At 44.3% G+C, this 17,214-nt stretch overlaps 1 protein-coding gene across 1 annotated transcript in view; it reads right to left on the bottom strand.

Annotated features, from left to right (window-relative positions):
• CBL (Cbl proto-oncogene) overlaps nt 1–16,202 on the bottom strand; it is a 40,749-nt gene extending 24,547 nt beyond the window's left edge. The window contains exons 1-2 of the mRNA XM_065652093.1: nt 15,933–16,202; nt 7,989–8,236 (exon numbers count right to left, since the gene is read on the bottom strand). Of these exons, the coding sequence (XP_065508165.1) occupies nt 7,989–8,236; nt 15,933–16,079 (395 nt within the window). The 5' untranslated portion in view covers nt 16,080–16,202. The remainder of the gene's footprint in view (nt 1–7,988; nt 8,237–15,932) is intronic.
• Nucleotides 16,203–17,214: the final 1,012 nt, after the last annotated feature.

Consider the following 17,214-nt stretch of genomic DNA (forward strand, 5'->3'; position numbering starts at 1 on the left):
CTCAAGATTGGTGTTCTCTACATGTCAACTTGGCTGTTCAAGGGGGCATGACCCAAAACTGCAGCTCGCAACAAGAAACGCAATCTCGGTACACTGGAGGAATGACCACAGAGCATTTTTTATTAAAGTATACCCAGTCTAATGGAAAACTAAAGGATAAAGCCTTACAAAGGACATGGGAATGTCTGAGACCTTAGCGGTAAACTGCTTGACTGGAAGTCAGAGGCCCCTAGAGCGGATGATGCGTTTTCTAATTGTTTCTGTCCTCACGAATTGCAGAATTAACATGCTCACCTAGGACAACTCAGATGCACCACTTACTTTCTTCAGAAATTCTACGTTTATTTGGTGAAAGAAATTACAAATTGGTGGCTTGGAAATGAGAAGATTGCTCAGTTAAACTGAGAGAAAACACACTCTAATTGCTGTACTATTTTTCACTGCTGCTGCTGAAAACTTGTATTTTTTTTTAAACGACTCACAGTCCAAAATAGCTTCTGTGGTATCACAGTCTTATGTCTCCAGTGGCTCTCCATGAAGCTTATGACATGCAGAGCTGCAAGCACACCACAATTATTTCACTAGTTGAGCAATTAATGCCTGCTTTTCTGTAAATTACACCTCAACAACCCTACTGATGGATAAGACTTCCTTCAGGACTTTGTCATTCTTCTGAATATAAGATCATATTAAATTTTCTGAGGAAAAAAAGAAAGTGTTTTACCTCATTTTAGAGGTGAGACAGCTGAAGCACTGGAAGTGCTTGAAGCTAGATTTACAGCTAGGGAATTCGTAATTCCTTATCACATGCTCCTTATTGCAGAAATCTATCCACTTACAAAGTACTACTGCAAAAAATTAGAACTAAGGAAATGCAAGTTTCACATCCTCTCACTTCTGGGGTTACTTTGGAATTACACACCACCAGATGATGTTTAGGTGACAGGGTTAGCATCCATTACAGGTAAGTGCAAGCTCCAGTACTTAAGATGAAACAAAACAAAAAACCACCACCCCAAACCACAGTTCTTGGGTGCTTGCAAACAGCCAAACTTTTTTTCCCCCTGTAACTACATCTTACAGTTTGACATTTTAAAGACTTAAGAGCTAACAAAAGAAAAAAAAATTAGCTCTTTTAACGATTCTCTAACAAGTAAACTGCACCTTTCAGAAACCACAAAGGTGTGAGGTTATCATATAACACATGCTTTTCAGATGTTACGAACTACGCCCCAGACATGAGTAGTTCAACCCAATTTCAGCACATAGGTGGCTGCGTCTGGTTCCAGAAAGAACTGGATCTTACATCCTGCTACTACACCAGCAAGAAGTTTTCTGCATGCTCTTCACGTTAACGTAAAACTCCAGCCTAGGCATATAAGCAGTAAGTGGAAACACTTGAGGTGATACCATGATGTCTTTTATAACTCTGAGACAGCTTCAGAGTCCTCTACACACAGTAATCAGTTTTAAAAATAGAAACAGCGGAACTACTTTCAACAAAACTTGCAACACAGGAAGTGAATGAAATTCCATTTAACTATTACTGGCTCAACAGAAGTCACCTTACAAAGCTATGCGGGGCCACTGCTCTGTAACATTAACAGTACCTCCACAAGCCAACTAATATAGCAGACTAACAGGAAACCAGACATTTTAGAATCAGCAAGTAATTTGTCTGTACTATAGAATTTTACACCATCAGCTAATGCTACATAGATTTTGTAGACTAGCTCATCCTGACATCCTTCGGGAAAAAGGAAACAAACACATAACCTTTATCACCTGTTGTTAATTGCCAGGTTCGGCTCCAAACATACTTTTCCATCTAAAGAATTACAGGCTTCACTGTTTCACTCTTTGTAGAGCTATAAAACCAGCTGGTTAATTCTGCAACTTCACGACTTCACTTACTAAAACAGCTCAATGGGAACGGAAACACATAAACCATGGGACTAGGTATTTCTGTCTTTTCTTGGTCTAATCCCAGTTCTATGAAATACTCTCAACAGCAGGCTTGAATAACCTGAATGCAGGGTAGCACAACTGCCTGCTCTGAGGAGGAGCTGCTCCATGTCTCTGGATGCCGGGGCTAAGGATGCCAGGGCTAAGGATGCCGGGGCTAAGGATGCCGGGGCTAAGGATGCCGGCTCACGCACAGAACACACGTCCAGCCGCATCTGGATGCGAAACTGCCACGTTCGCAGGACACCGCACCTGAGCTGGCCCCCACGCAGCCAAATCAGAAATGACTGCGGCCACTGCATCGGCCTCTTATTCTGTTTAATATCAGCAACAAATCTGTGTACAAGAGTTGTGACTGCTGTGAAGCTTCCCCTCCACTCCCTCCCTCACCCTTTTTTACCAATTAATTATGTCTACAGCCAAAAATGTAGTAAACTAGTGAAAGGCATTTGCTGCACGCAGTATTTCTTTCCATTCTAATGGTTTTTCAACAGTACCAACTGTAACTTTAAACAAGCAAGAAATTCTATAGGCTAATTCCTTTATCAGTGCTTTAGATAATACAGGACAGAACTATTACACAAAACAGACATGTTTTCTTACAGTCTTCTGAGTCCTGGCACTTTTCAACTAACATACTTACGTATTTAAATACCTTGAGTTCTGTGAGTAAAGCATGCCAATCAGTTTAAAGCGTCACACAAAAGGTACAGTAGACCACGAATGACCAGAAACCTTTGGTGTACTCATATCGTTATGCAGATGGATGTTTTGCTTCAAACTGTTGGGAAGGAGCTGGCTGAGTTTTGTTCAGTACCTTCCAGCAAGCCAAGGGTTTTTTTCAACACTACCTTATAGTGCAAAAAAGCTTCCACGCACCGAAACACAATCTGTTTTCTGCTTGAAATGAATGAATGCCATGAATGCAGACTTCTTCAAATCAAGAGAATTCCAAAACACGGCATCTTGGCCCTTAATACACAAGCCAAGCACCCAAGAAACACGGTACGGTTGCCAAGCAGCAGTAACACATTTTTGCCAGCATCGAGAAATTTATCCACATTTCAAATTACTACAAACTAAATGACACGCACTTCCATCCACAACATCAAGTCCATAGAGTTAGTCTTCCATAAACCTCTACAATTTTATAGGCTCTGAGAGCAAAGAAGAACAAAAAAATCTTACTTCCTTATTATCTGAAAGCGTACATTGCCCATAAATTGATTTTCAAGACAGTGGTGCAATTTTTGATGGAAAGAAAACTAAAATAAGTGCAAGCTTATGCCAGTTATGCTAAATGTTACTTAAGTTCCACAACTATCACCTAAACTAGCAATTTAAAGCCAAATTTAAAAGAAATAATTCGTATTCCTCTCTCCAACAATATTTAAATGATAATGAATTTCTTCTTGGGTAATAAGCAGTTAGTTAGTGTTCATATGCTGAAGCCTGGCAGGGAAACCTTTCTTGTGGGCAGCTTTGGAGCCTGTTCTTTTCTTTACGATGTTCTAATTTAAATGCAGATGTAGACTTCACACTAGTGGGTTTTGTTTAAAAAAGTCCTAGCTGTATTAGAAGGAAGCGACAGAAAGAGGACTCGCACACACCATGCACCGCTTGAGTTCCACATGTTATACTATCTCTTTTTCACTGGACAGGAGCACGCGCAAGCACTCTAAAATATGAGATTAGAACACTAGCCCCGCCACCCCCCTTCCTCCCAGACGGCTCTTCCAGCACAAGTGTTTTCCAACTTTTTCCTCTTTAAAATCTTTTTTTTTTTCCCAAGACATTCTTCATGCATTTCCTTCCCCTTTAGAGATATGCATGGTCATTTCCAGTAGACATTAAATATTGGTAGCTTTTTCCTGAGTAAATTAGTAAGTCTTCACATTGGAGCTAGAGAAGAATGTGAAATCCTGCTGAGCCAGCATCCCATAAGGCTATTGTCAGAAAGACGACAGTTTATAAATATAGACTAGCTTCCCAAACCTTTTTTGCAACTCCATGTTCTACAGAGATGGTTTATCATATTCCCTGCCTATCCTCATTTTCTCCTCCACATATGTTAGTTTTGTTAAGCAGGTTCGTTAACAGTTTGTTTTCCAAAGCATGCGAGCTGAACTAGTAAAATTACTTGTGCTGTTTCCCAAACACCCAGTCCACATCCTGAGCAATTATTCTCCTCACCCTCTCCCCTAACCCCGACCCTCCAGCTTACATAACTGCATTCTCATGTGGAAACATTCGCAGTGGTCCGATTTTATTCAGAAAATAAGTTTTCTGGACTATCCCTCATAATAAACTGTTTTAACAGAAGCACTAAATTTGATTCACTGGTGGAAAAAAAGGACTTTTCAGGCTAACCCATCCTTTCCCAAGTAACAGACGAGTCCCATCCCTGTCTACTGATCAGCAAGCTATTTTTCTGTCCTGCCACGTAAAGTATAAGCTATTTACACAATTGCAAAAAAGCTGCTGCAATGAGAAATGTATGTAGTGGGCAAAGCTGATGAATGGCACCTCTTCTGTGCAAGTAAGAGGTCTGGAGAAGCAAAACCTTTCTGCAGCGGAAACAAAAAGTATTCCAACATAACCACTGAGCCTCTAAATTAAACGGTAATCCAGAGCTTGGGCAAGTTCTGCACGTTCAGAGCAGTTGTGACATTAGCATTAATGGCACCATCAATCAATGGAAGCATCACATCGCAGGAAAAAAATATGGATGTTTAACCAGTTTGTGTTACCGCTAGTTAAAGAATAAACTCAAGAAATTCACAGTATTTACAGAGTCAGAGAAGTCACATATTTACCACTGTAGGCAGCACAGCAGGCTAGTCAGTGCTAAAGAGGCGTACCTTTCTCCTTTGCATAGAGACTTGCTAAGTTGCATTAGAAAGCACTGTAGACCTATAAAAAATAGGAGCCAAGAGCTTCGGAAATGTGCACAGCCTCAAGAATACCTGCTTATTACTTCAGCATAGCCAACCAATTACGAATGACCTACCTTTAACTTACTGAAAGCACATGACAAAATATCCAGAATGATTAACTCTTGAAATACTACTGGATTCCAATAACAAAATCGCAGATGTTATAATTTTATTTTACCAGACCCCCAAATACATCATTCGTTTTTAGAGACCAACCTACCTATTAGCAAGGACAGCCCAGATAAGCTCCCTAGCTGTCACAACTCAGAGGAGCCATATAGTATACTCCACTAAAAAAAAAAAAACCCAAACCAAAAGAAACGCCACACCTACTCAGAAGTCACCAAGTTGAACGCGATCTACTTGCTAAAACTCAGTCTTTAAACAGTAACTAGAAGTTACTGCACGTACTTATTAGTCATGAAGCGCATACAAAGCTTTAAAAGCGCCCTGAACAGCATTAATTTTTAAACAGATATGGAAGTGAGCTACAGCAGAATTTAAATAGCATCTTTAAAGCTCTCCTAATAAAATGAGTTCTCCTCACAAAAATCACAGTAGGAGCTTATGCAAGAGAATAACAATTTCATCTGAACAACTATACATCAGAACCACCGCGTTACAGAGACAAAACAGCCGTTACAGGCCTAATAAAGGAAGCCATTGAGTGTTCACAGCATTGGAAGTCACGCTAACTGTGGTGTTAGCCACGGCGGGAGGATGCTTTCAGCATGCTGACGGTTAAGGTATGACACCCGAGAGCTGCATTCACTTTTAATGCTGGTACTAGTTTCAAAGTGAAGGAACAAACACTCACCCACATCCTTAAGCACAGCGAGTGTCAACACAAGCCTCTTCCTACCCTGTCCTCAGCACCTCTGCTCCTCTAGCGTAGTTTGAAAGTCAGTGAAGCAAGATGTATGTTCCCTTTACAGGTACACCTTTAAACATCCGACAGGCAACTGCAACCTTGTTTTGTACTACTGGATTTTAAACTGCCTGCCTTACAGAAAACACCAAATAGCACCCGTATTATACTCCCCCAAACTCTACTCTAAGCACACACACAACGCGGTGTACCAAAGCACTCCATGCTCGATGACACACATCTCGCAGCTATTACGGACTCTCCAAGCAGCACAAATATCTACAAGACATCGTGCTCTCTGCACCTGTGCTCCAGTTCAGCCTTAGTCCACCTTGGAGGAACGTACTGAAGCATCTCTGAAAACTTTGAGAGGAAAATTACACAAAGAACAACTACAAAAAGCAGCAAATCATAAAAACAGAAGGTCGACGCTCAAGTGATCAAGATAATTCTGATCCTACAATCTAAGAGAGACTTGAGTCATTTCTGATTACTGGTCTGTTTGCTGGTAGCAAACACCTGCACAGCTTTCACGCTGGCTATGCAAATGCCAAAAAAGTGCATTTGCTCTACATCAAGAGACATTTGGGGGAGAAAAATAAGAGCATACACAATAGGAAACAAAATGAATACTAAATCTGGACAACAGGAAGAAAGATGATTCAAGGACAACAGGAAAAAAAGTCCAAAAAAGTCGGGACAAAATTATCATTCCGTACATCAGACTAGATTTTTAATGGCATGTTATCAAAACACTGCAGACTAACATTAGCGGCAAACTTGCATGAGATCAATAGCGAACCAAATTATTTTATATATACATATACACACACACTGCCATGAGTACCCTTCCAGTGAATACTAGATTGAGGATGTGGGTTTTTTCCTTTACAGGCTGCTGAAAATCTACTAGAAAGCTTCTCCCACACTTTGAATATTTGAATTCACTAATTCTTACAAAATGAAAAAATAATGTTTTTCTTCAATTCCTAAGGCGAGAAGACCTCTTAAGTTTATTCACCTTAAATTATTATATAAATCTAAAGGTGTATTTATAGCAAAAGTTCAATGTTATAGAATATGCTACATAGAGTTCAGTATTATCCCAGAAACATGTGCCAGCACTTCTCCACTACCGCCCCCCACCAAGTAATTCAAGCAAGTAGTTAGCAGGGTGTTAACCACATATTCTCCCCAGAGCAATAATGTTCAGCCACTGGGCGGGTTTCACTTTTTTTTTTTCCCCACTGTTTTGTTTGCTTGCTTGTTTTTTTTTTTTAATTCAGCGTCTACTCAAAAATCCTGAAATGAGTTTAAAGTTACAAATCTACACTCCGGGTGTCTGTCTGTTAGACCTGCTGCCAACAGTTGGACAAATATGTAAGATTAACCTTTTCCAGAGCTTTATTCTAATCTTAAATCACTCTAGTTCTCCTTTCCTTAAAGCTGGATGAAAGAGAGAAGCACCTTTTCAGGTCCAGTACAGTCTTCAGCAATTTCATGCTATTTTGTTCGAGATCCTTATATTCAGATACAATTGCAGTTTCTACCTTCACCTGTCCTTTTCAGTATGTGCTGTTCACCTTGAAGATGTCCCTGGATCTCAGCTATGCCTTCTGAACAAAATGAAAGTAGAGTTCACGACTGTGGCACCCTGATTTACCTTAAATATGAAGTTTCCAATGTATGAAAGTTCTGGGGTTTTAATAAGATGTTTTATTCCCACAAAACAAGGTTACTTCTCGGGCCCCCTCCAGAAGTACTGGACAGTTTCTGTTTCCAGAAAAAGGAAAAGTTCTGTAAAGCCTCAGCAACAATTACAAGAAATGTTAGTCTGGATGAGTGTTTTGCTATGTAACATAAAATATTCTCCTGTTTCCTAAAATTGCCATCCTGAACCTTATCATCCTCTCTCACAAGGCATTCTCTATGTGAGAATGCAAAGGACTGCAAAACCTTTTCACAGCAGACTTTTGTTTATATTAACCTAGCATACGTGACCTACACAACAGCTATGGCTACACAGGCTCTGAACACTTACTTTGCTCTCAGATTTCAATATAGCCAAGTACAGTTTACTTAAAACTCTACACTTGGACTTAAATCTCTTCAAAGTCTGTTTTCATGTACAGACAACATAACAACCAGCAGATATTTGTTCAAGCTCTTGTTCACTTGAATTTATATCGTAAATATTCGAAAACATTTCTCCACATTACCTAGGCTGAGAGTTCTCCTCATACATCCGCTCTTTCCCTTCCTTGAAAAGGCTGATGGTCTGCTTGGTTTTCTTCATCAAGTTCTCCATGAACACGCGGAAATACTCATTTTCTCCCAGGGTCTCCATCTTCCCCTCGTAGCGTGATAGGATGGTTCGTAGATGCTGGTAGGTGTCAGGTAGCAGATCCAGGATATAGGGTGGGCTGTTCTTCAATGCCAGTTTTGGGTTCTGACACAAACGCACCACCTACGGTTAACGAAGAAAATACCATCTTGAAAACTTAAAAATAGCAAGGAGTGATCGGTTACTTAAACACAATACACTGAAATGTTCACTCTCAACAATCCGCATTTGTTGTTTAAGTCCAGACAGGGAGCCCAGCAACCGTAACATAATCCGGTCTATGGACTGAAGTGCGCAGACTGATGAAACTCTCAACATACATATTATATTTCATGAGGTTGCGTTTCGCTCCAAGTGCATTTTCAAAAACGAAATTCAGGAAAATTCAACATGGAGTTTGTAAATGGCAAGGAAGTAACTTACGACATACGTGTCTAGCACTTCCTACCACATTTCAGACTCGTAACATGCCCAGAGACAGGACTTTACCTGTCTAGCTGCCCCAATTTTGGCTGCAAAAGTGACTTTTCACAGCGACCCATATATTTGGGACAAATATGCCCACAGAGAATGTCCCACTGCTGCAGATATTACTGATGCTAGTAAATGTCCCCAGGCTGAAAATCTTTTGAAGGCAACAATGCTAGAAGAATCTCTTTTTCTTCCTCCTTGAATACCTACAAGGACCAAGAGGAACCATAGATTTTATGGATAATGATAACCATCAAGAAAGAATGAATGCAAAGGAATTTTTCTGTGCAAGAAAAACAAATAAGCTGTAGCATAATAGGTACAGTAAGGAAAGTCTGGGTGAAAGTTTAGTTCACAAGAACTTGTGTCCCCAGTTATGCGTCAACTTTGCTTCTAACTTCTGTTAGATAAATCACATAGCAAATTAGATTCTTCACAATAATTTCTGTGGGTTTATTGTGGTTTTGTTTTTGTTTTGTCTTGTGGGTTATTTTAGTAACAACATATCCACAGAGATACTAGTAATTAGATTAAAGGGTTATTAGATGACCGCAACCTGTCTTCCGCTTGGCATACAACTAAACATCTAATTTCTCTTCCTTCCCATCGACATGTTCTCTATTTATTATTTTAGCAGTAAGATCATATAATCTCAAAGACCTTGAATCTATCAACCAAATTTTTGCCATATACAGTGAATTTATTGGATCATCAATAAAATAACTGCATTTTTAGGCATTTAATAATTTTGCATTATGTAGTTAAGGCACAAACAAGTAGAAGATTCCTCTTCAGATCTCACTAACAATACAAGTGTTATACCTGCACACAAACAAATCAAGACACAGGATGAATGTAACATAGGTCTTTAACATGCATGAATGTAGAGCTTATGTGCCAAAAATGCATGATAGAGAGTTTATGTGATAGGGGACAATAAATGAAGCCACTTCACCATCCGCCATAGCCAAAATTTTCCATTATCGAGACTGAGCAAATAACAGAGAGATATAATCGCAAAGTGGCAATCTGAAAAATTGCGGTTATAAAAACAGCTGAAACTCAAGAGTTGCAGATGAAGTTCCAGATGAAGCTTACAAACTAAGAACCAGCAGCTGGTATAATCCTACTGCTCTCTTGCTCGCTAACAGCTTCCAGCTTCTGCTATTTACAATGAACTTGAGAGGAAAGCCAGTACAAAACATGGATACAGTTTCCTACAGTCCTTCACTACAACAAGTGCCGTCCGATTGCTTAATATTAAGCACATGAATGGGGTCTGAACTTACGACACGGCTGGGTATAAAGGTATTACAGGTATCAAAGAGTGCACCGCTGCAGAATGCAAAGCTTAAGGGAAGTGGATAACAGCAGGTAGAAGAACAAGCTAACATCCTTTTGTAGTGCATCATTTCCACAAAATCTTGTGAAACCTTCAAGAGGAATTGACTAGTTCCCTACAATGTATACTTAAAAACCTACTTCCCTTAAACACTTACATGTGGATGGTAAACAAAGTCATTTATTCTAAACCAGTGCTTTAGCATTTAACTTTGCCATTCACGGTACATGCAAAAAGCAACCTTGTCAGTTAAGTGACATCCTCAGTTACACCTGACTTACAGTAGTGCTTCTAATAAGAGCTGACTGAGAAAGACTCCGTTTCAGTGAAGAGAAGGGCACCCCAATCCATCAAACCTCAAGCAGAAAAATCTGACTGCCATTAAAAGAACTCCATGCCTGAAAAAGCCTCTGCAAGAATACATGGGGAAAAAAAACCAAAACCAAACTACCAGAATTTTCCTTCCATTTTGAAGAGACTGCCAAGGATTAGAAGGTCTAGATAAGGAGATGGATCATCAGCCAACTGACTTATCCAATTGATTCTGATGCCTCAACTGCTGCTTCCTTGGAGCCTGTGAACATTGTACAATAAACCATATCAACAAATTGAGTCAACACATTTGTTCCCCCAATAAAACTAGTTTCACTATGCAGCATAAACAGGTTCTAAATATCCTCCTCAGATGCAGCTGAATTGTGTTATGCGTAGCAAAATCTTTTCTTCAACAGAAATTGTTTATTGCACGGTGAGCTTAAAACCTTAATAAAAACACAGTCAGCTCTTAAGAGGAAGCCACATTAATCAAGCATAGAAGTCAGAGTATGCACTTCTCAGTCAGCTGTAACAGAACACAGTTTGGCTGTTATCCTTTGAAAATATCCAGCTATAGAAGCAGCAGACTCGCTGTGTGTCCGTAATGTAACAAACTTCAATGACAATTAGAAACATTTCCTCACAGCAGAAGCAAGTTCTGCAAACCACTCATTCTCATAGCCTCTGTAAATAATTTCCCAAGGAGTGACTTGCTAACAATAAGCAGAAAGGCCAAACCTGCTGTCATTTGATTATCAAATGAGCTGCTTTATTTACCAAGTAGACCAAAAGCAGCTAAGATAAGCACTTAAAGTTACACAAGTAGGAACTGCTGCCTCTTGAGCGAACTTGGTTGGTTTACAAGACAGCAGCAGCAGTTGCATTGTGCTTGTTTCTCTCCACCTGCACTTGCAGCACCACAAAAGCATCAAAAGCAACGTTCCCAGCCCTGGGACCAGCTCCGCTGCCTTCCCCAGGGACCAGCAACTGGAAGGATATTGACCAAAAAGCAGCAAATATTTCTGAGTAGGTGTGATGGCAACACCCACAAGCAATCCGTGTTTTTCAACTCTTATCCAAACTTAAAGCTGGCCTTTTACAGAGATACTTTCGGGTTTTTAGAAATACCAACAAAGCTTTCCAAGCTTAGCACAAAGATTCCAAGAGGGTGGCCTGTGAAGAACCCTAAAATTGACTTCACTAATTTTCATTTTCCAAACTCAATAGGACAAAACAATCAAACCCCAGTTTCCTCCCTAAGTTTTGAAGAAATAAACTGTTATCCATGCATTCAAGCCAAAAGAAAAAAAGCCTTCCACAGAATTTCTAGGCCTGGAATCAAATCTCTCCCCTCAAGATTCTGCAGCTTGCTTTGACTGATCTCTGAATTTAAAATATTTCTCTTCAGCACTGCTTCATTAGATTTGCACAAATAAGGGAAGGGGGTAACCAGCACAGGAAAGCAGTGACACTATAGATGGAGTGCTGTCACAGGAACAACCTGAGAGACAGAGCAAGAACCACGAACTCTTTCAAATACTGCAGTCAGGTAATGTAGGTGGATTAGGTACCTGTTAGTAGAAGCAAGGAAGAAGCATTCAGGAAAAAAGGAGATACCTAAGCAAATGCACTCATTTAACGATACACAGCATTTGTCAGGAAGGGCAGAGAGTGCTGCTTGCCAGACAACACAAACCTAGCCGAATGGTGGCCCCTCAAGGCAGACTCGCCAGCTCTCACAGCAGCAGGCTGTTTGCTCCAACACACCCCAAATACCCCTCTCTCACCTTTCGGTCTCCCTGTCCCATCCTCTTCATTCACTGCTCTCTCCATTTTGCTCATCCCCAGCTCCACCCACAAAAAATCCAGTCTGTTTGCCATGGCCATTGATACAGCATCCCATTTTTTTATTCTGGCAGAAAGTCCCCACCTACCTGCTTGCCTCAGACAGGGGACAATGCCACAGATTTCCAAGCCTGAGCAGCCTCCAGTTGCTATTGTGCCAGACAACGCTCTTTTCCCTTCCAACTCAGAGCCCTTCGGCGCAATTCTGAGAAGCCAGAGTTTTTTCTCCTTCCTTTAAGAACTAAATAGCTAACTTCTTCACTGAAATGACATCTCGTTTCATATTAAGCCAACAGCAAAAGAAAATCTACTTGAGCTTCTCTTATCTCCTGCTGAATTTGTATTTGGCCTTCCTCTCTTCTACTTACAACGAAGGTGACCTACAGTGGCATTTCTCTGTATCAGTTTTGGAAACTGAACAGCATCAGTAGGCTGTTTAGAGAAGCTTTATGTCAAAGCTCATCTTCCTCCTCCATGTCTTACTACATATACTCTGCCATTCTCCTGCTACATCCCTTATACCTCATCCTGAGCAGTTCAGGACTGCACCACCTATTCTTCAAATACCGTCCACAGCAGCAAACCCAAGTGGTCTGCATCACCTGCTGCCCAGATCATATTTGCAAGAACTGATTTATAATCCCATCCTCCTGTGTAAAACTTATGAATCATTTTCACCAGCCAATACATCATACGTTTTCTCATACTAAGCAGTGCTTTATTTGCTGAAGACACTGATAAGATGAGCAAGCACAATAAAAACAAACTAACAGCAGTTCCTCCTGCTTGAACCAGTCTACACACTATACTAGGTTTAGGACACTGCAAGAAAATTACTGTGCCGTTTGTCACTGCAAGCTAGCAGGCTCACAAGACATCTGTCATGTTCAGCTCTATTCCACAAATAAATACATAAATGCCACCTAATTTAGCTGAAGGTGACCATCCTGCTGCACGGTGATGAAAACGCCTATTCTTTGTCCATAATATATGTGACCACACGCAACTGTAGGAAGGATGGTTAGTACTGACAAAAATTAGAACCTCAGGCGAAAGAATCTGAAAGACAGGAATACATCAGGCAGCTTATGGAGAACATTATGGGTAAAATATCTGGACAAGAATCAACTTGCACAGGAAATTCATCAGTCACATCCGAAAATAGAGATGCACAAATGCTTTGACAACACCAGCTAATTATGCAGACTAACCAATCAGGTTGTGAATGTACTGTATGCACACAGATACAGCACACATTTCTGAAAGGCAAACACATCATCTATTAAACATGCACACAAGTGACATTTTTTATTTGCACCTGTAATTTTGTTTACTTGGCCCAGAAAACTAACCCACTTTCGACAACTTCCTTTAGCCCTTCTCACCACTAGTTTCATGAGCACCATGTTTGCCTGGCAGTTTGCTACACTACTAAAAAGTTATCTGATTCGGAGGCGTTCTCCTAAATGTGTGTAAGCATAACCAAGGTCTAACTGAAATCTGAAAGGCTTTTCACAGCCAAATCTTTCCTCCTGTACAAATGAGACTGAATAACTAACTCTATAAGACTTCAAAAATTAAGCCTACATCTAAAAGCTTTCGAATGCCACCCATGAGCAAAACTATGAAGTCAGTGCACGTTTAAAAGAGGTTACTTTAACTTGTGACAAATACAACAGTAGCCTTGGCTTTTCTGTCAGTCATACCATGGTGGAGATTGGCTATGCAGATCTGAAGCTGTGAAAGTATATCCCCCAAAAACCATCCCACTGCAATTCGAAATGCCAAGGTAATCCAAGTTTTACTTAGGCCAACCTTTTCCTTTGAACGCATCAGGTTATGAGGTCAAACACAGTTTGACATTCACAACTATATCACATGCACAAGAATGAAGATGTGCATTCTTACAAGTTGTATGTACAAGAGGATCACACTTCCATGCTCAAACTACCTTTCCTACATTAGCACTTATGCTTGCCGTCAATGTTTTTAAGAGAGCCACTGGCACTGCTCAAAAGACTTTTATCTTTATCCCAATTTCTCTCTGCAGAAGGTGATCAAAGCTCATCACAGGCACAGCAGGGCACAACTATAAACCATGTCTTTTGTTGAGCCAGCCAACACAAAGTGATTTCTTGGCATGAACATAATTTAATATGACTTTAAAAAAGTCATCTACTCTGCCTGCTTTAGCATTTACTGCAGGAGATTCAGACACTGCATGCATAAACAATGCAGTGAAAAGCAAAAGGAAAGTTGAAATGCATAAGCCTGCAGGGTAATTGGATGAGGTATGCCCATCAGCCCAGCTTGCTCTGCTCCCAGAGGGGAAGAAGGCGAGGAGGTGACATGCCCCAAGGGCTGCAGGCACCTTTGGCGATGCTCTTACTCTGTACTACTTTTAGGGCCCTGATCCCAGCATTATGACATGCACCGCACATTTTAGAATTCAACATGTCAAGCCTAGCCTCGTTTCTCAGAGCTGAACAGTAATAACATCAGAAGATCAATCCAAATCCCGCGAAAAACGTTAGATTTTTATTTTATGCCCGCTTACTGGATCATTCTATAAATAACGCTAGCATCCACTACAGCTCACCAGGATTTCTTAAAACAATGGATTTACCAACACACCTAGCCAGGCTAGTAAATCATTTGCCATATCCCATCACACCATCAGGCCAAAAGGTCTGGTGTCCAGCCCCCGGCAATAGCCATTTCCTGGCATTTTAAAAGGTGGAGGAGGGGAGAGTCTCAGCGACCCCAGAGTGCAGTGCCCCGCAGAAGGCATGAGACTGGAAGATGGCCTTTCCAATGCCCACACCACAGCTTTTTGTTGTTTAACATTAGATTTCGTACTCCTTATCTTTGTGTAACTACATGCATTTATTGCAAAGGGGTTTATTCAGACTTTTACCAGGCTCTCAGTTTTAAGGAAAACGCTTTGTACTGAGCTCAGTAATATGTCCTTATTCATTCAGAAAAGAATGATCTGAACTGCCACAAAGCATATGCTCAGCCTCGCCATCCAGTATCCACACACCAGGGTCTATTGCAGGCAGAGGCTCACCTTCAGACAAGCAAATCCTGGATGCCTCCCTCATACACAGGTAGGACCTGCTGACACTACCAGGATGCACCTGCAGCTCCCCAACAGGCTCTACCCATACCCAGCCTCTCCTCCACCAGTGCCCACCCCAGTATCTACAAGAATATGACGGTACAAACCCCAGATCCTCTGAGCGTCCTCCACCCCAAACCTTCCCCTCTTTCTCCAACCTGTTCCCCCCACAGCCCTGCACACCGCTCATCCCTCGCAGCGCTGCTGTTCACCCTCCACGCCTTCCGATCTTCACATCCCACTCCCACCCTGCCCCTGGCCTCTCCTCCACCCCGCATCCTTCCACCAGCTCCGGCATCCTTCCTCCCAAAACGCTGCATCCTATTCTGCGCCCCTACGGCTCTCGCCCCCCACTCAAACATCTCACCCCAGCCCCACCCCGAGCCATACAGCTCTCTCTCCCCCCGCCAGCCCTGCAGAACCCTGCAGCTCCAGGCTGACCCTACCCCACGGGGCCACGCCATCGCCCCGCACTCCTCAGCCCACCCCTGCGCCAGCCCTGTCCCTCACTGCCCTACCCCAACCCCGACCCTGCCTCCCCAAGTGTTTCAGCCCAGTCCCCCGCGACTCCAGGCCCCCAACAGCCCCTCCGCCCAGCCCGAAGCCCTTTGCCCCAGCCCCACCTGAACACACAGGGCCCGCTGCCGCCCCGTCCCGATCCCCCGGAGCCGCCCCACAGCCCTCCTCGCCCGCCCGACGCGACCCAACGCTCCCGCCGGGCCCACCTTGTCCATGAGCTTCCAGCACTTCTCCACCATCTTCTTGTCCACGGTGCCGGGCTGGTGCGGGCCCAGGTGGTGGTGGTGCGGCTGGAAGGCGTCCTTCATCAGCCCGATCAGCCCCCCGGGGCCCTTCTTCAGCGGCGCCGACATGAGGGCGACGCGGGGGCGGCCGTGAGCGCGCCCTCGCCCAGCCCGTCGCCCCCGTCCGGCACCGGGCCGCGGCCCTGCAGGACAAGCGGGCGAGGGGGCGCTCCCGCGGGCAGGGCCGGGCCGGGCCGGGCAGGCGGCGGCAGCGGCGGCCACGGGCGGTGGCGGCGGCGGGGGCGCCCGGCTATTGCGACGCTCCGCCCTCCGCCCCGGCCACGCCGCGCGCTGATTGGCCAGCCTCCCCTCCGCGAGCCCGGCACCGCCCCGTCCGCCGGGGAGGAGCCGGCGCCGATTGGTTGACGCCCTCTCCAGGAGGGGGGAAGAGGGGCTAGGGGCGGCCCGGCGGTGAGACTTCGTCCCGCCGCGCCAGCGCATGCGCACGGCGGCGGCGAGGGCGGCACGGCGGCCATGTTTGGTGCGGGCGGGCGGGGCGCGGGGCGGGGCCGCCATGGGAGTGGGGACGGGAATGGACGGGAATGGGAACGGGAACGGGAACGGGAAGGGCGGCGCCCGGGACGCGCTGTCCCGATCTCGCCGGGGCGCGGACAGACCGGGGAGCGGTGGCGGGTCCCTCCCGCGGGTCCCTTTCCCCGGCCCGCAGCGCCGGTTTCGGAGGTTGCAAAACAGGGTCGTTTCCCCTTTCCAGCAGCCGGGTTCCCTTTTCTTCGAATGGCCGAAAACGGGGAAGCGGCGCCGGGAACCGCGCTCCGCCCCCGCCGGGCGGCCCCAGCCGCCGCCCTTCCCCTGCACCGGGTCTGCAAAACGTCCTCGCCCTGCGGGGCTTCGCTCGCCGCGGGAACCCAAGAGCCCGACCCCCGGAGGGGCGGGGACAGCACCCCGGACGGGGGCAGCGGGGCTGCCAGACACCGCTGCAGGGAAACCGGCCGCAACCCAGCCCGGTGCCCCCGGCAGCACCCCGAGCGTGCTGCCTGCGGTGCAGGGTGCAGCGCTGCCCCGGGCACTGGCCCTGCTGCGGGGGCACAGCCCTCTCCTGCAGCACCGCTCCTCTTTTCAGCCTGCTTTGCCAGGCAGAAAAACACTTTCTTTGTGCAAAAACGGCTGAGGCGGGTACAGCGCCGTGTCAGTCTCACTGCACAGGCTTCGTGCAGGAAAGAAAACAAACCGGCAAATACCGCAG

Source organism: Caloenas nicobarica, chromosome 26 (genome assembly GCF_036013445.1).
Source record: "Caloenas nicobarica isolate bCalNic1 chromosome 26, bCalNic1.hap1, whole genome shotgun sequence".
NCBI classification, from domain to species: domain Eukaryota; kingdom Metazoa; phylum Chordata; class Aves; order Columbiformes; family Columbidae; genus Caloenas; species Caloenas nicobarica.